General features: G+C 41.0%; 1 protein-coding gene across 4 annotated transcripts in view; it reads right to left on the bottom strand.

Moving 5' to 3' along the window:
* Positions 1–21,311, bottom strand: part of Mtr4 (exosome RNA helicase Mtr4) — a 105,790-nt gene that overhangs the window by 44,215 nt on the left and 40,264 nt on the right. For 3 of the 4 annotated variants that reach the window (XM_081742359.1, XM_081742357.1, XM_081742360.1), the window contains exon 2: positions 4,797–4,907. In XM_081742359.1, coding sequence (XP_081598485.1) covers positions 4,797–4,907 — 111 coding nt within the window. Of the gene's footprint in view, positions 1–4,796; positions 4,908–21,162; positions 21,216–21,311 lie in introns of those variants that run through there. The other variant, XM_081742358.1, reaches the window with a different exon arrangement.

The following is a 21,311-nucleotide window of genomic DNA, read 5'->3' as shown; positions in this document are numbered from 1 at the left end:
ACCAGATTAACAATGTTGTCAACCTAACATTTTCAAATAGCATTACGTCAGGTTGCTACAAAATTTAAATCTTATGTTACATGAAAACTTACAATCCCGTATTTATTATTCACCCTTACAAACTTACAATTGTTAAGGACGCTACATTATCAAATATCCAAATTTTGAAAGCTTTTGGAACAGTAATAACGCAAGTGAAACGGACAGGACAATAAACATCCAAAATACCTTTCTATCGAATACTATGATCATGATATGATGTACTTCGAAGGAACAAAGCTGCAATTTGAAAATCTGGCGTTTTTCAAAAGGCTTATTTCTAAAAACTGCTTAGCTAAGTGCCTAGATAAGAAGGATAGGAGTCTTATTTATCTGGAAACTGTTTATGACTTACATACCTGCATTCCACGACGAATCAAGAGCTGCACTGTACGCTAACGGTGGTCTCACGCCATACAAATCCGGTGAAGTTGAATTTTCTTTAGGTGTTTTCATTATTTTGGTAAGCATCTACACTGCTCCACAAAACTTAAGCAACTCGAAGAAAGTGGCAGAAAATAAAACGACACGATCACTGCACCAAGTATAATGAACAAACAAACGGTCCAGATGCACAATGCAACGCAAGTGAAGACGAACTATACAGTTAGGATGTACAGGGTGACCAAAAAGTTCAGCACTACGATACCTCAACAGGTGAAGCTGGGTTGTGCGAGAGCATAGACAGTCAATATGGTATGTAACCACCACGAACAGCTATACAGGCACGACATCTGGCCTCCATGCTGCAAATCAGAGTGTTGATCAAGTCTTGTGGCAGATGGCGCCACTCCTCGAGGAGAACTGTTTGCAGGTCAGGGAGAGTGTGTGCTGGTGAACTGCGCTGCGCTATTCGCCGCCCAAGAGCATCCCACACATGCTCGATGAGATTCAAGTCCGGCGAATATGCAGGCCATGCAATACGCGTAATGCCTTCGCTCTCCAGATACTCGGACACACGATGTGCACGGTGTGGGTGGGCATTGTCATCCATGAATAGGAAGTCTGGGCCAAATGCTGCGCGGAAATTGCGCACATGTGTATTGAGAATTTCATCCAGGTACCGTTGTGCTGTCAAAGTGCCATGTTGCACAATATGGAGGTCCGTTTTCCAGTCCAGCATAGTTCCACCCCAAACCATAATGGAACCACCGCCATAGGAGGGCCATTTAGCAATGAAGTTTGGATGATAGCGTGCTCCTGGCTCTCTCCACACTAAAGTCCGATCAGAATGTAACGACAGGCTGAATCTCGACTCATTGGAGAACATGACACGCGCCCACTGGTGTTTCCCCCATACAACATGTTCCTGACACCATGTGTAACGCGCACGTTTGTGCTCCAGTTTCATGGCACACACAGCGCAGGCCGTTTTGCATACAGTCCTGCTCTATTGAGTCGCCGACGAACAGTTTAACGACTCACGCGTTGTCCTGTATCCTGAAACAACTCATTGGCCAGGTGAGAGCATGAAGGTTGACGGTTACGTTTGACAGAAATTGTGAGAAATCGGTCCTCGACGGCCGACGTCTTCTTCGGACGGCCTCCTCCATGACGTCTACTGACTTCACCTCCATTTTGAAAGCGATTGCACAGCCTCGACACAACACTTTTGTTCACGTTGAATTCCTGCGCCACTTTCATTTGCGATCGGCCGAATTCCACCGCCCAATTGTTTGCCCGCGGTCAAAGTCACTCAAATGTCGTCTACCAGCCATTGCAAGGTGTGTACCCCACACAAGAACCACTAACTCAATGCTTGGAGCCTCGAACACTATTGGGCTGTGGTGTACGGATCATGGCATAAGTTGTTCACCGCGCTTGCAACGATGCTGCTTATGCGATAGAGTGGGTGCTCGACTCGCCTGTGTGTCTCTGTGTATGTGCATGCCACTAACCAGTGTTGAATGGGACACACACGTCACTTATACCACGTTCTCTCGGGTTGCTTAAGTTTTGTGGAGCAGTGTATTTACGAACATGTTTTCTCCGAAAACTGTTTCCGACAGGCAGCCGAAGATGCGATTTTGATCCCAATACACCCATTACAGACAGCAGATCAAGTTAAAAACTAACTAAATTGTGATAATCATGCTGGGTTTCATACTGACTAAAGAAGGTTGTAATATGCTTTCAGTCTCTGGTATTACAGTTCACGAAAGATTATGACCGGCACGGCAGTTTTGAGTTAAGTGCAGCAAACATCATAGGATCCTATGGCCATTATTTATGGCTTTACAGACAGAAGTTTACCGCACCTCTTAATTAAAAACAGCTCCCCAATTGCTTCACGACGCAGCGTCAACACTGGCTGTTCTATGCTTCCAGTGAGAATTAAACACAGACTGTGTGCACTAAAACATTTAGCTATGACAAGACCTGACTAATGCCATGAAAATATAATAAAACTGAATTCTTTCTAATCTTTAAAACGAATGGCTACAGTGGAGGTAAGTGGATTTACTAAAAATTCCATATTGAAAAAGAAAACAAAAAAGCTTTTTATTTTTTTATATTTTAAAAAATCGATTAGCAAACGTGTTTATTCATCGCACAGGAAGAATAAGGTTTAATAACTATAAAACCAGAAATTTGAATATTGTGGAAAATGCCCTTACCCACTTTCTCAACTTTAAGCGTAATTTTCGAAAGCGCTGAAATACATAGTTCCTTACTACTAATTATAGTTCAGAAGGTATAAAGTCGTTGGCTTTCCACGCTTCGATCTGCTTGACACAGAGGGTGTGGTAAGAGGGTAACCTTCTACTGCCCTCACCACCAACCGACTACCGCGCTCAGCGAGCCACGAGTAACCACGCTGGTCACTCCCCATAAACGTCACTACAACTTTTCACGGGAAAGCAACGACGTTATACCTTCCGTACTATAAGAAATCATATAACGAATTTCACAACTCCAACATAACCAAATTTTCATATTGGGTACTTTCTGAATAATGAATCGGAGATTTAACTATAGAAAATGCACCCTTTAGAACTGGATTAGGAATTAGGAATTAGATTTCTGGGCTGTCGACATCAAAGGCCATTTAGTCCGTCACGTATATGAGGGATGCCGTCCGTCGGCGAGCACACTATCCGATGAAAGGGACGGAAGGAAGCGGCCTAGGACCATTACGTTAGGTACCATCCCGGCATTTGCCTGGTATGAATGAGGGAAACCCAGGAAAAAACTCATTCAAGATGGCGGCCTGAAAAAGCTATTGCACTTTTTCGACCGAGTGCCCCCACCGGGAATCGAACCCGGGACCGCTCGCACCAAAGACGACAACGTTAACGACTACTCCATGCGGGGCCACAACCTTTACAACTGGAATTCTCGAAAATGATGAAATACGTATTTCCATATTTTTCATGAAGAGTTTACATACCGAATTTTACTATTCCTACTTTAAAGGAATTCACACATTGGGCACTTTCTGAACAAAGAAAAAGGGGAAATTTAAGTATTATAGAAATGGACACATATTACCACCTTAGGAGCGGAATTTCGAGAATGTTGAGATACGATACATGTTCAGTTATTTTTAATGCAGTTTATACACAGAGTTTCATTTTCCTCACTTCATGGATTCGTAGTTATTCTGTTATTGAGAAAAAAAAACTTTACCCATCTTACAATAAGAATTAAAAAAAAAAAAAAGTTCTATACCTTACTTCCGTGACAAAGGGAGTATTCTGCCCAAAACTCACGTTTATACCTATAGTAGTATAGTATGAGCGTTGATGAGTGGGTCTCTTAGTATCTATATATTAAAGTGCTAGAAACGTTTATATGTTTGTGGCCAATCTTTTCGACAATGAGATCTCGAAAACCACGTGTGCCGTTTCCTTTGGTCGATTCCAAATTTTGTGTAGAGTTGCCAGTTCTCATTCAAATTTTCAAAAAAGCTTTTCTTTATTTTTCTATTCCACCATTTTAGGCATCGTTTTGGCCCTATTAGTTTAATAATGCTACAAGGTTGATACCCTTGTGAAAGGCAATCAGTAGATGTGCTTCGTATATCGGGTTGGTGGACATTTTAGGCACTTTGCTTTAATCTGAATGACAAAACCTATTGCAACATTGCAAGCTGGCACCTTCGAAGGCTTGTGAACCCACAGTGAGGTGGACTCGGATATGGACTTATAAGAAAAAATATTTGCATTTGGTATCATCTATTACTTATCCAAGTTTTCCACAAACTCACCCCAACATTCTATATATTAAAATACTACGTTTATGTTTGTCTATAGCAATTCACTCACTTTTAGTCTTTTTGTCCTTCGCCTGTGTTCATAAAGGCACTTGCACAGATATAGTGTGAAGTGGGAAGGAGATTCATGCTCATATTAGAATTGCCCGCTGTGTAAACAGCACAGGTTCAGTTAGTATATTTAAAGAATGTATTTAATTTTGGTAATATTTGCTCTTTTCTTTTTCTACTAACAGTATCTTAATAACAACTTTACAGCATTATCCAGAGCCTGCATACCATCACAATATCGACCATTAAACATTATGAATATGTTAGAACCATCAGATGATTTTGCACTTACATTGAATATAGCTGCATTCGTACCTAATGATAGCCTTTATTTACACCCTTATGTACAGCTACAATTCACAGTCTCTCTCTGATATTAGACATACACACTTTATATGCCCACTGTAAAAGTTTACGTATAAGCTACTTACATTTACGAGAATATTGTTTAAACTACTCTTAAGTTAGATAACAACAAATAAAGACTTACTTTATATCATCTAAAACTGATTCGGTCCTTTGCCTCTTCTCTGATCCGGGTGTCGAATCATCGTCTAATGCTCTTTTTGTTTTCGGGCTAATCAAATCTTCGGAGCCCGTACTGAAAAATACGAGAATACAATTTGACATTTAAAAGTTGTTTATTAATTTATACCTACAAATGAGATAAGCATCTATAAAGAAAGACAACACAAGCATTTTACAACTGTAAAAACTTATTGAAAGATTATATATAGCAAACTTTTGACGTAGATTAACCCTCAACATTTACGGTAAGGAATTTAATTCTTGAAACTACATAGTACGGAAAATTAGGTCAAAGCATACAACAAAATGAAAGGTAGGGAGAAGTGAAAGGTAGGACAGACACAGTGGGCTTGACAAGAATTACTGTTGATATGTTGTTTCTACTTTCACATCTATAGTGTCTGTCTGTGATTCTTCTTATCTAATATCCGTTTCTAAGTGGTATTTTTAATTGTGCAATGTTGTTCGTCATGTAAGTTTAGATATACGGGGAGAAGTAAAGGGACTTCTGCAATTTCTCGCAGTAAGGTCTGGTAACACTGCTAATATCCAGCGCTGATTTAGTGTCGTCTGCAACACTTCTATGCAGCGTGTCACTATGATTCCCGCGTTAGTCGTTGGAGTGTAGAAGACCGTTAAAAATGGCAGCTCCATTGTCGATCTGCACCAGGGAGGAAATGAGAGCAGTGATTCTCTTTTTGTTTGCAGAATGTATTAAACCTGCGGAAATTATTCGTCGAATGCAAGCGCAGTATGGCGACAGCTGTTTATTATCGCGAAGTACAAGGCACAAAAGTTGGACATTTCTCTCTTTAACATTTGGCCCGTTATCTTCGCGAAGGAGATGGATTTATTTTACAACAAATCGTTACTAGATAAAACCTGAGTACATCATTACGAACTGGAAAGTAAGGCTGTAAGCATGGTTTGGAAACACCCATCATCACCAGAAGTTAAAAAATTTAAACATCAACCATCAGCGAGTCATTGATGCGGTGCAAAATTGGTTATAGGTGCAACAACTTTTTTTTTTTTTTTTTTTTTTTTTTTTAATAGAATAACAAACTTGTGAAATGTCGGGAAAAGTGTGTTGAAGTGCAGGAAGATTATGTAGAAAAATAGTGTATGTTTCAGTTTTCTATCATTAGAATAAATGTACCTTTTCTCAGGTTCTTTACTTTTTGTCTTCCCCTCGTATTTTCGTTAAAGTTGAATATGTTTCTCAGGCAAGAGTTATTCTACTAAATAGAACAATGACATGTGAATTTAAATGCAGACAATGTATACGTGCCTAGAGTATATTCTAGGTACACTAGGTACTTAGGATTAGTGTATCACTATTTACTCGTGCCGTGCTCATCTTAACAGCCATTAAAGCGGATACATGAAAATTCGCTAGGGCTAGTTGGGTGCACTACATACACAATGAAAGAGCAAAAATTAAGCTTTCCATTTGACACCTGGATGAGCTCAATAACTTAAAAAATAAGGAAGTTATGGTAATTTTAGTTCCACAATGCTGAGTGGCAGAAAGTAAAGTTGGCACCAAATTCACACTTTTCAAAAATTTCTCCCCAGCCCATTTCTCATCCATAAAATCTGAAAAAATTAATTTAGTATAATTTCATTGGTATTTATGCATGAAAAAAAAAAAAATGATGAGAATCTGAGACATTGAAGCACGGTTATGTTCTAAAATTAGGTAACTTGACATGGAATGACCCACATCCCTCAGAGATAAGTAGATATTTACATTACCCATCCACAAACTAGACCCTCTGATGGATAGTAATGTAAGTGTCTTCCGTCTATATCAAAATACAGACGGAAATATATATTATCTTTCTTTCAATGTTTTCTATTATTTTTCTTAAATAAGTTTTATTCTGTTTCCCTAAATAACTTTCGTATGAAAGTTTTTCTTGTACACTCCAGCAACACTTGTCACATGACTGTATTCTACCTTGGCGTCTAATTAGATACTTATCAGTTACTTTCTCTTCCTTTTAATTTTTCTCTTCTTCCACTCCCTATTTGATGATACGTTAAGCGAAAGCACATACAATGTAACTTCTTAGTGTTGGATAATAATGTTCTCACAATTTTCTCATTTAAGTGATTTATAAATATACATTAAATTTGCAACATGTCAGCAATCCTTTACGTACAATACTACTTATTATCATAAGGACAGTGCATTTTAACAATCCATATATTATACATTCTCTTCTTTTAGACATATTTATCAATTTAATGGAAATACCTGGAGTTGGAAACACATCAATGAGTAGGTTAACAATGCCGAACTGTTGGTGGCGGTATGCTAGCGTTGGACAAACTACGTACTACGTGAGAAGAAGCAGAACGGCAGTGTGCAGTAAACCGAGCAAACAGTGACCGTGTAAAATAGGAGACCTCCTTGCACAGTGGACTGATCTGAATCAGTCTGATTTAAATCACTTTATTTTTAAAATAAAAAATCGTTGATTTATATCAAATTCTGAAATAAATTAATTTAAAGTGAAAATAAGTAAAATCCCGTTTCTGTTCGATTATGGAAGATATGAAAACGAGTGTTTTATGCAGACGATGATTAGGGAAAATCCTGTTTTGAACGGGTAACGGCGCAATCCTGCTTTCTCCTCTTCGAAGCATAGGGGTTTAAATCGTTAACTATTAAAACGGGGAAAATCACCATGGACTTTAAGACGAAAATTCTTTTTTGTGCGCGTTTGTTAGTTTTTTCCCAAATAATGGAGGCGTATTTAGAAGGACCCGATCCCCTCTCCGAAACTTAAATATTTTTAGATTTTATAACTTTAGGTGAAATTCAGTATTTTATATGTATTTCGTGCCGTACGCTAGTTCCGAGTTTTATTAACAGATGCCCCTGTCAAATAGGAGCAACTTTTGTTTAAAAAAAAAAAAAAAAGTCATGTTGATATAAACGTTGCTGTACTTTTACCTTAATGCTTAAGAAACAATGTTTGGGATTGAAATAGGTTAACGATTGGGAATTAATTCAAAATTCAACCGCAATACTTTCACTTAAGTGGCATAATTAACATTTAATACTAATTCCTAATATTTTCTATTCAGTTCGCGACTTGTATTATGCGAGGAGAAAGATTTTATTTAAATCAGAAAAACAGGTTTAAATAAAAAAAAAAATCAACAAAAATTATTTTCTTAAAAAAATCATATTTTCTTCCTCCTTGTCCTCCTCGATTTCCAAAAGGGGTGAATTTTTGCACTTGATTATGTGGTGACAGCGTTATGAAAGTGGTGAATGGGTATGTCGCGAGGGACGGTGTCGAACTTGATGATGTCCTACAAAAATCATGGCAAAATCGTATCGGCGAAGAGGAACAGTGGCTGGAAGAAAACCCACAGTGATAGGTCCGCGAAGCATTAAAGCGGATTATCACTGAACTGTCATGCGACTGCGTTGCAAGTGACGTAGGAACTGAAGCTGCACCTCCAACAGCTGTATCAACAACCATAGTTCGCTGCGAATTACAGAGCATGGAGATAAAGGATCGGGTTGCACGAGTGAAACTCGTGATAAAGAACCGTAACGCTATAGCACAACGCCAATGGTACAGCAAACATGTAACATGGACCGATGATGATTGGAAACGCGTGATAAGGCAGATGAGTGATCGTTTACCTTATTTCACACTACCGGTCGTGCTTATTTGAGGCAGACGCCCTAAAAAGCATATGGTCTTCTGTGTTTCTTGCCCAACCGTGAAACATGGCGGCTCTGTAACGCTGTAGGTCACAATATCCTGGTTTTCAGTGGGTCTTGAGGTGACACTTACTGGTCGACTGTCAGTGATTACGTCGCCATTTTAAGGCCATGTGCGTCCTACGGACCAGATGTTGGTTCCAGAATGATAATGCACCAATAACACAGTTGAAGCTGTTACAGCGTAGTTTGAGGAACATCGGAATGAAGTTGAATACTTTGGCCCGCACAATCCCCCTTCGGCGCATATTTCCGTCTCCAACCTATCTCGCGGAATTGTTGCTACCATTCACGACCTCTATGACTACTTCCACGTCACATCAGAACTGTTTTGAGGACGAAAGGTGATCCAACGTCATATTAATATGGTAAATTGCATTTTTCAGATGTTTTTATAATATATAAATATGTTACGATGGATGAGTGCTTGACTATGTTATAAACTTATGTATCAAAATAATCGAGTAGTGTTCTTTTTTTATTTATTTATTTATTTATTTATTTATTTATTTATTCAGATCCAATCACTAACATCAGAATTCTTTTATATTGTTGTGCTGAATAAGCACCGTACTAATACAGCAGCTAATAAGTTCAAAATAGTTATTCTGAGATCTAATAAATTTATTAACACTATACATAAAGGAGGAAATAACCGAATTTTTTACACATCAGATTCTATGTAGGTGCGAATTCACTAACTCACAAAGAGTGAAAATTAAAATGACTGGACTAAGACTCGAACCCAGGACCTCCGGCATACCGTGCCGATACGTTAACCGAAAAGCACCGACTTCAGGAGTAAGTGGTGTATCTGTTCTACGCATCGGCACGGTACGCAGGAGATTCCGGATTTGAGTCTCCGTCCAGTCATTCTCATTTTCCTTCTTTATGTGCTATTAACAGTATACTTATTAGACTGAGAACTCTTCGAGGAGTTCTGTGAAAACAAAATTTCAAGCTCAGAAAATAAGAATATTGTAAAATAATATTTTGTAACAAAAAGTAGCGATGAAGGTTGAAGTATAATACAACTGAATAACTAATTCGAACTTAAATTAAACACTACTATCTTATTTGTAAACGTGTTCCCTATTCACTGCGTCTAATATTTAACATACTATTAACTGGACCGTTTCGACGTTCCCTGACACCTTCCTTAGGAGATCTGGGGAACTCAAATCACTTCTCAGAACCTTAACTTGCATCATTTTGTGCGACGGTAAACAATGATGGAGGTCAAAAACTTCTTAATATGAAATACCTTCATTCACCTAAACACATTATTGGAAAGGCATATAGTGTTACTAGTTTGTCGTCTTAAACATGAAGAAGTGTACTTATATGAATCATTTTCTATCAAAACACGGAATTAGTTTGAACCCTGACAAAAGGAGATTGGATAGGGAATGGGATTTCATTACCAATAATAATGATTTTTCAATATTCAAATAAGAATCTTTAACTTAATAGATGGCGTAAACATTGCACACGGTTAGAACAAAGACAACGTTATGTTAGTCACTTTGGAAGCTGAACACACTCCTCAGAATCCAGAAAATTGTTTAGCAACATAACTCAAAAACGTGAAGTTTTAGGTACTAACTGAAACTTCGGCATACGACAAGGAGACCTGGTAAAACAAATAATTGAAAAAAGATTTTTCACCAATCCAGCAAACAGAAAAAGAAGACACATTTAAAATATTACAGTTATAGTGGTCCTTCGTAAGAAGTTGCCTAAGTATTTACTGTATAATGTGAACATTTGTATGTTTTGAAAAATCCTCGGCAAGTGGAAAAAGTGCGTAATCATCAAAGTTCAAAGAAGAGGCTATATTAGCATCTTCACAAAGTCCTGATAGTAGTAAGCACGATTTATACAAACTAGCACAAAATTATAGGTCTTCATAAAATCTCTTACGAAAGTTTTAGAACAAAAGTAAGACCCTCGAAAAAAAAGAGGATTCTAGAGCACGGAAATTACACTATCATATTAACATCTCTATTTTCTTCTTACATCATCCTTGCTTACCGTGTACCGTCAGTAGTACAAGACAACATTCTAAGAAGTGACATGAATTGCTCAGATCTGTTGAAGGTGTCAGGAAACACCGAAACAATATAGGAAACATTAGAACCGGTAAAGAAAAGAGTACGTTTACAAATGGCTATGAACATGCGTCACATAATATCCTTAATTAATTATTAAATTTTAGCTCAACTTGATACTTCTAATTAATAAAATTTTATTTAAAATTTTTCTAGTGATCATTTACGTATACCATTAGTATAAATACGAATAAAACAATTATAGCAACACGGCTGCAAATAAATTAACATATCGATGCCAACAAATAAAGTCAGTGATTAAAAATAAATAAATATATCAAAATGAATATAACAATCGTTCTAACAAGATTCACACATGTTTTCAGGATACGCGATGAGGATGCAAATATATAAATATTGAGAAATTACATTTACTCGCACACAAAGCATGTGGTAAGGCTTAAAGTATTTTGAGGGTTTAACTATTTATAACAGTTTCTTTATAATATATTTTCTAATAGAAATATATATGGTAAACAACTAATTCTTTGAGGATTTCAATCACGTATTGAAAGCCAACTCATAATTTGTTGTTATGTATAATTATTCCATTGTTTCTGGCCTTTTCTGCTTTACTCGTCTCATTTTCAACTCCCTTCATCCACACTTTCCAATTTTTTTCAACCACATCCTCGCTCTTTTAATACTGCAGTAGATTCCCGAGTATCCTGTTCGCGACTAGCCCGCCTAGTTTTCTTTTCTCGTAATTAAATGAGGAAGGCAAGGCGTTGCATTGGCAACATAGCCAAAGCATTGGAAGTAGGCGTCTGCTACAATCCTCCTACGTGTCATGTGCAAAATACAAGTTGTGACAACAAAGACAAGCGTTCTGTTCCTTGTTCATTGTTTCATTAGTGTGTAACGGACCTCAATATAGTACGTTTGCCGCTATTCCTGATTATAACTGTGCGTACAGTAAAGTATTCATAAACTGTCCTTGGGATATGCTTAATGTTCATAAAGAAATGAGTTCATAAAACTCCGGCCTATCCGGCTTTCTTGTTATCAGGTCTGTCCTTCCACCAAATTAGGTCGGATACTCGGGAGTCTACTGTATTTCGGTTCGCTACTTTCTTATTTTCCCATAATTTAAGTGATTTTTTTTATAGGAACTTTCTGTGCGAAGCTCCCTCGTTTCTAGTGCTTCCTCTTCTCTCTGAATTTTCTACACTTATATTGACCTGACTACACTTCCTTCCATTATAGCATTCAAAATGACTGACAGTGCATAAGATTAAACACTTTCTTTATTCTTTGCCACTCAACATGTCACCGACAAGCCGCTAGAGGCTTGAAAGACAAGTTGTCCCCATTGTACAGTCAGTTTTAGAAGGAAGAAAGACAACAAGCAAGAAAGAATAAACATTATTTTAATTTGTCTCAACCATTCCGATAGCCATCAAAAGCTCTTTTTATTTATTTATTTTTTAATGCAGTATAAGCTAATTTTCTTACTGTGAATATTTAATGTACGTCAAACTTCCTGCATTTGGAAACAATAAACCAGTGTGTTAAACAGTAGATGTGCACTAACAGTAGCTCTAATATCTCGGCATTCTGTATATCTTTAATATATTGAAACACAATATGTCGATATATATCATTATCTACTACTATCAAACCTAACTTTTTTTCCTTCTTCAGCATTTGATTTAATTTGTTCCGTTTTCAAAGCTTAAACTTTTAACACCCTTTGGCGCTTCTCAAAGCTTCTTTAATTCTAAAGGCTTTTAAAAGCCTTTTTCTTATTAACTTATTCTACAGCGTATCTTCATTATTTTAGGCGTTCTTCGTATACATTTCCTTCGCGACGACCCTACCGGGGGAGGCCAGTCGGCATGGTCCCTCTCAATAATGGTGATTTATATTTACCATTGGGTCTGGGAGGAGATACGAGTGTCTCAACGTGGTACCTCAACACATAAAAAACGAGGTAGTCCAGTATTGCTTGACAAACCTACCAGGGAGGGGGAGATTTCCTTTTCTAAATGACCATGTCTTGGAAAACAGACAGTCTACATCAGTCATTAACTCTGGTAATGTACGGTGTACCTCTATCATAATTAGAAGTAATCCCGTATCCAACCGTCAGGGGAATGTCAGATTCCTGCCTGCACGAAGACCGAACGGTGATTGGGGAAAAGTGCCCATCTCAGGTATCTCGGCAAGGGTTTTTGATCCCGGAAAAAGGTGCAAATTCTTCAAGATAAGGACTAGCATCAAACGCAAATGGTGACTTACCACGTACCTTTGGATCCGGGAATATCTCGACGTATGCGCGGTACTTCTACACAAAAAATGGTAATTAAGGAACGATAGGGATAGACAGAACAGGGAATGAACAAGCTCCCTCGGGCATGCCTGAAGATCCCGGAACTGGGTTGGACTCTGCCGGGCTGTGGTCGCCCGTGGCCTGTGTGAGCTCATCCCAAGACCCTGGGTAACGGTGAGCATGGGAGGCCTTGACTCGCTAGCAAGACCGCCTCCATCAGTAGGCTACTGGTAGGCACTCAGGACTCCGGTCTGGCCGCGGAATGGGCATATCCCACTCTCTTAGAGAATAAGGGTTACATCACATTCGCGAACCAAAGTTGAGGGTGCACTTCGTACATCAGAACAACTGTCCAAGATAGAGGAACTACGGGCTGGGTACCTACGTTGGTGGAACCGGTCCATTAAACAGGCTGAACATTCCCCATGTATGTATTAAGCGTGGTCAGTATACCACTAGTTTCTAATGTTCATATCTTCGAAGGATGCTAAAAAAAATACCGGATTCTTCCATGAAATATAGTAGATTGATTGATTGATTGAAAGGGTTTATATGGGCGCGTCGACATCGAGGTCTTTTGCACCCTTCTCTGACAGGAAAAATGAAGTACCCAAGAACAAAAAAGCATAGTATCACAGATATAATAAAGTAAAAGCAAAGTCTGGAGTACGTAAAAGGTGTTCGGTCATTTATGAATTAAAATGTCATAGCATTCAAGAAATGTGCAAACTCGATCCACAAACACAAGGACGGGTTAGTACACAACAGCATGTTAATCTTCTCTGCCAGGGCAGCTCGGCAATAGGTGCACACACGTGGGGCAGCCCATAATTAGTAATGAATATGACAGTGCAGTAAAGAAGATAAAAGCAAGGAAATGCTATGACAAGCATAAAACCACCATGAAAAAACACGAACGGTAGATAAAAGCAGAAATAAATTAATTAAAAGAAATGTGAGAAATGCACTCACAGATCACGCAAGACGTGCAAAAGCTGCAAGTAGGTGAAAACTTGCTGGATCATCTGGACATCGTCTCCAAGCAAGGTAGACAGATCAGCTGGTAAGCCAAGGCGGGCTCGCTCAGGAGCAAGAGGAACACATTCCACAAGAAGGTGGCGGATGGTCAGGAATGCACCACACTGGGTGCACGAAGGCGGGTTCTGACGACGTAACAGGTAGCCATGGGTCAGATGGCTGTGCCCGATAGGTATTCGTGCCAATCGTCGTTCTTCCAGTCTTGAAGGACGAGAACTCGTGGCCCAAACACCAAGTCGCGGCTTGACAGCATGCAATTTATTCTGAAGGTGCTCATCCCAGTTTGTCTGCCAGCGCTGAAGGAGAAGACGGTTGATTACAGAGCGAATATCAGAGCTGGGGAGCGGTGACGGATACTCAGGTCCTGTAAGGGCAGCTTCTTTGGCAACACGGTCAGCACGCTCGTTCCCTGGAATACCAGCATGGCCAGGCACCCAACAAAACTGGACATCGCAACCTGCAAGTCGTAAGGAATGGCAAGAGAGTAGAATTTGCTGAACTATAGGGTGCACAGTTGACACATCCGTGAGACTATGTAAAGCGCTGCTGGAGTCAGAGCACAGGAGAATATGTCGGAGATGGCGTCGACGAATATAATGCAGAGTCTCCAGAATAGCAACCAATTCAGCAGTGAACACAGTGGAAGTAGGATGGAGCTTCAAGCCAGCGCTATGATCATCCGTGACGAAGGCACAGTCAACAGAATCTTCATGCTTCGAACCATCCGTGTAGAAGGCAGCGTAGGTACGGTACGTATCCAGAAAAGAGAACAACTCCTGACAAAATTGTTGATTGCTGGTAACAGACTTCGTAAATTGCGTTAGATGAAAGCTGACAACTGGTGGAAGAACTGTCCATGGAGGAATGGGCAGGAGGCCCAATGAATATATGGCAGGGACATCGAGTCCAAGAGAAGCCCCAAGGTCTATAGCACGAATGCCAAAAGGCCGGGTAGCAGTAGGTCGTGCTTGATATCTGTCATAGCGAGCACCAGCCTCAAGGGCAAAGGTCGAAGGATGGTCAGGTACGGCACGGATATGAATGTAATAGCGCAGGAGCAGGCAGTCCCGACGGTGGGAAAGAGATGGTTCATGAGCCTCGACATAGAGACTAGGATTAGGGCTAGTTCGGAAAGCTCCAAGCGCCAAACGAAGGCCAAGATGATGAACAGAATCCAGATGACGTAGGATGGAAGGTCGAGCAGAACCATATGCAACACAGCCATAATCCAATTGGGAGCGGATGAGGCTACGATATAGACGCAACATCACCACACGGTCAGCACCCCACCAAAGATGGGACACCAAACGTAGTAAGTTCATGGAGCGGAGACAGCGGTACTTCAGGTCTCGAACGTGAACAGCCCAGGTAAGTCGTCGATCAAACTCCAAGCCCAGAAAACGAACATTATCCACATAGGACAATCGAGAACAGCCAAGGAACAATCATAGGCACAGTGACGAAGGCGACAAAAATGTACGCAGTGTGTTTTGGTGAGAGAAAAGCTGAAACCAGTAGTGGTAGACCATCGGTGAAGGCGGTTGAGCGCTAACTGCAACTGGCGAGTAACTGTACGGAGATCACGTGAGCGACAGTAGATAGTAAAGTCATCCACATAAAGCAGCCCATGAACAGAAGGGGAGAGCTGCGACATCACATTGTTCACTGCAACAGCAAACAATGTGATACTCAACACACTACCCTGTGGAACGCCATTCTCTTGTGGGAACGGAGCAGAAAGAGTAGCTACAAGCTTGACTCTAAAAGAACGTTGTTGGAGAAAATTCTGGATGAAGAGAGCCAAGTGGCCACGTACGCCCCAGAGATGGAGTTGCCGCAAAATGCCATATCGCCAAGCGGTGTCAAAGGCCTTTTCAAGGTCAAAGAAGGTGGCTATTAGATGTTCTTGATGACGAAATGCATCCTGAATAGCACTTTCAAGATGCGCCAAATGATCAGTAGTGGAACGGAAGCGCCGAAAGCCACACTGAAGATTGGAAATGAGGCCATGGTGTTCAAGAAACCAGACTAAGCGGGTATTGATCATCTTCTCCAAAAGTTTACACAGACAGCTAGTCAAGGCGATCGGGCGGTAGCTTCCACTGGACGTGGCAGGTTTAGCAGGCTTCAAAATAGGAATAATGTATGCTTCACGCCAGGCATCGGGGAAGGAGTCTTCAAGCCAGATGCGATTGTACAGGTCAAGAAGATGTTGCTTGCCATCCTCAGGCAGGTGCCTGAGCATAGCATAACAGATGCCATTAGGACCAGGTGCCGTGTCCTTCGTAGAATCCAAAACAGCAGCAAGTTCAGCAGTAGTAAAAGGCAGATTATAAGCTTCAGCGGTTGCAGAGCGGAACTGAAGTGGCGTACGTTCGGTGCGTTGTTTATAAGTGAGGAATCCAGCCGAGTAGTGAGTAGAACTGGATACATCCGCAAAATGACGACCTAATGCAGCAGCAATTCTGTCCTGATCAGTGACCATTACACCATCGATAATAAGGGATGGAACCGCAACGGAGGAAACATGTCCCTGTAGACGACGAATTTGCGACCAGACCGCTGTCATGGAGCTGCCAGCAGTAAGAGAAGAAACATAAGTGCGCCAGCTATGACGCTTAGCTTGCTTAATCAGAGAGCGGGCTCGAGCATGAACAAGACGAAATTGAGCCAAATTATCAGCTGTAGGAGCACGATGAAAAGTACGTAGTGCTCGACGTCGGGCCAGAATAGCGTCACGAATCTCCTCAGACCACCAGGGAACGGTGCGTTTACACCGGGAACCAGCATAGATAGGAATAGAGTCATGTGCAGCTGCCAGGATACTCTGCTGAAAGGCCTCACAATGACCATCAACAGTAAAACGAGGTTCTAAAGTGAAATGAAAAGTGGCGGAAAAATGATCCCAGTCTGCTTGACGTAGATTATAGGCAGTGAACGGAGCAAATGGATGAGCGGAAGACCATGCACAAGAATAGGAAAGTGATCACTGCCACAGAGATCAACATGCACGCGCCAAGTAAGATGGGCACCAAGTTGAGGACTGCAAATGGAGAGGTCCAAATGAGAGTAGGTACCAGTAGCAGTAGTAAAATGTGTGGGACTGCCATCATTGAGGAGCAATGAGTTTGTGTTGCCAAGGAAAGTGGCAATCTCTTGACCTCGCGGCTCAGTACGAGGAGAGCCCCACAGTGCATGGTAGGAGTTAAAGTCACCCACAAACAGAAAAGGGGATGGAAGCTGTCGGGCAATCTGTTCAAGATCGACAGCAGTAAAGACGTCATGACGCGTAAGATAGATACAACAAAAAGTAACAGGTTGTCTTAAGAAGACACGAACAGCTATAAGCTGGAAAGCACTATTCACATGGATGAGAGCAGAATGGTAAGCATCAGAGACCCTGATTGCTACACCACCTGCTGCACGACCTGCAGTAAGCTGATCATGACGATATACAGTGTAACCAGAGAGAACTGAGTTGCTAGTAGAGGTAAAATGCGTTTTCTGAAGACAGAATATGGTAGGATGAAACAATGTCAATAACTGCTTAAATTCCTCGTAGTGAGTGGAATAGCCATTTAAATTCCATTGAAGAAGAGACATGTTCAACGAGCATCGAGAACAAGAAGCGAGGTACTGCGCTTGCCTTTTTCACGGCCTTCCACAAGGGTAAAATTATCGAGCTCCTCCTCCACCATATCATCCATAAGAGACTCATCATCACTAGGTGGACTACGTGACGTATGCTTCTGTTTCTTCGCCCCAGGTGGGCTAGAAGACTGGGTGCGTGAAGATTTCTTCGATGCCTTGGTAGAAGCAGCTGTGGAGGAGGGAGAGGCAGCCTTGGAAGCTTGAGCCTGGAGCTGTTTTTACCGTTCCTTCTTAGTGAGGGGTTTGGTAGGAGGCTGGCTGTTTGACTGCTTCAAAAACTGGGTTATGGAGTGATTAGGGGCAGACGAGATAGAGCCAGCTGCCGGAGCGGTAGGAGGCTGAGAAGCAGGAATTGGCTTAACGATTCGTGGAGGCGAATGATCATTCAATGGAAGCTTAGGCTGCGAAGCGGATGATGATCGGTGCTTCGTGCGGGATAGTCCTGGGTTCACAGAAGAAGCAGTGGTACGGGACGCCTTGGAAGAGACTGGCGCACTGGGAACCTCAATGTCAGTCTGGGTAGCAGAATTGACTGTCTGAGTACCTTGTGATCTGCTGGTCCGTAGAAGGGAAGAGAAACTGGTGCCGAAGGTAACTTTCGGCTGTAGCCTTCGTTTAGCCTCAGCTGCGGAGATCTTCTCGATTACCATCAGTTCACGGATCTTCTTCTCAGCCATAAAATTAGGACAGTCACGTGACCAAGCTGGGTGGCCACCTTTACAATTAGCGCACTTCGATGGGGCCGGACCATGAGCTGCGGAACTACAATTGCCACAGATGGCAGAGGCATGACAGGAAGGGGCTGAGTGGCCAAAATGTTAGCAGTTAAAGCACCGTAAGGGTAGTGGTATGTAAGGGCGGACCTTCAAACGGTGGTAAGCAACGTTCAAATGCGTTGGAAGGTCAGGTAGAGCGAAAGTAGTAATGATATAGGAATCCGTGGGCTGTACTGTACCATTTCTCTTCGTAGTAATTCGATGGACGTCTGTCACATGGCTATCCGTAAGTTCGGCACATATTTCCGCCTCCGGTAACTCTCTCAAATCGAAGCATGTGATGACTCCTTTGCTAGTATTTAACTGTCGATGAGACTCAACCAGAATAGGAACAGGTCCTAACTGAGTACTAGCTAAAAGTAATTGAGACTGTTTTTCTGATGTCGTTTGAACAAGTAGCGTCCCATTTCGTAATTTACGAATATGTCCAGGAGGAAACGTTCCTGTGGCTATATGATGAAGCTGACGATGAACTATAAAGGGTGACAATTTACTTAAGGCTCCAACTGTGTCAGTTGATCTGTCTTTGATAATTAAATATCTTGGTGCAAGACCAAGCTTTTCCTCTCTCTCTCTCTATCCTGGGTGGGTGGTTGATGCGAAGCCATAACTGAAGAAAGCCCAAAATCCTCTCAGCTTCCTCGTCGTGGTTCGAAGCGGCCAACGAGGCTGACAGGTCCTACCTGCATGACCCTTGTCAGCAAGCTAAGCTGTGACACCAAGTCAAAATGACAAGGAGGCAGAGCCACTTGCACCGCCGACTGATGGGTACTTTTGAGAGGACCCACGTCCCACCGTGTAAGGGGAGGGACCAATGGTTCATTGGAGATTCCCGCACCGCAGACTCCCAGCATTCCCTTTCAGGGCATCACTCCTTCCGGTCCTGCTGGGTGCGCATGCGCTGCACTCCTCCGTCCCACGGCCCCGGGTCCAGCGTCATCCAAGAAAATCCAAAAGCAAAACCAGTCCATAGCAAGGTTGTCTTCTAGAAAGAGCAGTCCATATCCGAGGCTTATATTTTTTCGACGCTCGATCGCAGGTTTTAAATGCCGGGTGATCGGCCCGGCACAACCCCCAACCTGGAGGACCAGTGGCTGATTGCAGTTCCGAAGAACTGGGCGATGGGGGCGCCACATCCCGACGCCGATGAAATATAGTATACTTTCCTGACTTAAGGTCATTGTGAACCCTGTATTGTAAACAGTGTTTATGACGCATGTTAAATTGAAGCTCTTAATCCACAATACCCATGTCCACTCCTGCTCACGCTTAACAATCATTGATTTACTTTACATCCACTCCGGGATTCCTTTGTTAAATCTATAAAAATATAATTAATTTGTCAATATCTTATCAACAAAAATAAATTCAATGAATGCAACGAATTACAAAACTAGCTTGCTATGAGAGAAGTACATCACACACTACAAAAATATATCGAACATTCAGTGTCTCCGAAGTTATGGTTCTGAAAAATGGTATTTTATGGTTAAGGGCACGGTTAAAACTGCTATAATTCGGAGCAAGATTGCTGGACGCTTCAGGGCACATTTACACTATTATCTTCTCATAATAAAAAACAGTTCAAAATCAGCTCAGTTTTGTTTGAGAAGACAACGAGAAATCAGTTTTCTTTTGTGTAGGGTTTACCTTCAGTGCTGCATTAAGAAGCCTTATAGATATTATGCAGAAAAAAGAAAATAAAATGAATTCTTCAAGTTTTACGTGCCATGGTTATGCTGGCTAGGCTAAAGGAGACGGTAATGATGAGAAATGAATGAAATGGTGGAATGAAGACAGTAGGAGGAAACGGGAAAACTCCGAGAAAACCCACGTACACGGTGTTTGTCCACCATAAAGCTCACTTGGCGCGAGTTGGGATCGAATCAAGGACTCCATGCACCAGAGGTGAATGCTCTACCACAACCACTGCGGCGGCACAATTATACAGAAATGAATCATTTCTTTGTACATAATTTAGTCAGTTCGCCCACAGTGACTTTCAAAAATAGTCCAAAAACATCAATATTTCACCACACACACACACACACACACACATATATATATATATATATATATATATATATATATATATATATATATATATATATATATATATATACAAGAAGTGCCACTATTTTGCTTATAGTTATTCTAGGTATGTGAATATCATGACTTCCTTTTACATCAGACCAAAGACGTAAGTTTTGTTCAGGCTCAAGGCTGGATTAATGTATGCGATGTTCAGGATCAAGGCTGAATTAATGTACACGATGTTCAGGATCAAGGCTGGATTAATGTACACGATGTTCAGGCTCAAGGCTGGATTAATGTACACATGTTCAGGCTCAAGGCTGGATTAATGTACACAGGTTCAAGCTCAAGGCTGGATTAATGTACACGATGTTCAGGCTCAAGGCTGGATTAATGTACACGATGTTCAGGCTCAAGGTTGGATTAATGTACACGAATAAAACAAATTATACTACTAGGAATGAAATACAAATGTTTTTCTTCCGCAGACAGAAACTCTAGCTCTTGAAACTTTTCGTCGGATTTTATTATTATTCTTACTCAAACTGACAGAATACTTCAATATCAGCATTAATTTTTTGGTCTTAGGATGATACTTCTCGCATATCTTCGGAGACATTCTTTCATTACTCACTATAAATAGTTGCTACTCCTTGATCAATAATTTCTAACAAGAACACTACAAGCGAACATACTTAAGTCTGTCGACTGCACGACACACAAGAGGCAGCATCTCAGAAAATAAGGATATATACAAAGTACTTGAAGACGACACACCCATCCCAAGAAATTGCTTCAAACTTGCAAATTAAACCCTAGAAATGAACAAAACATAGAGTCGTAG

The sequence above is a fragment of the Thermobia domestica genome, chromosome 16 (genome assembly GCF_964235325.1).
Source record: "Thermobia domestica chromosome 16, izTheDome1.hap1.1, whole genome shotgun sequence".
Classification (NCBI taxonomy): Eukaryota; Metazoa; Arthropoda; class Insecta; order Zygentoma; family Lepismatidae; genus Thermobia; species Thermobia domestica.
The sequence above is the reverse complement of the archived record's forward strand: the minus strand, read 5'-3'. Positions and strand labels throughout refer to the sequence as shown.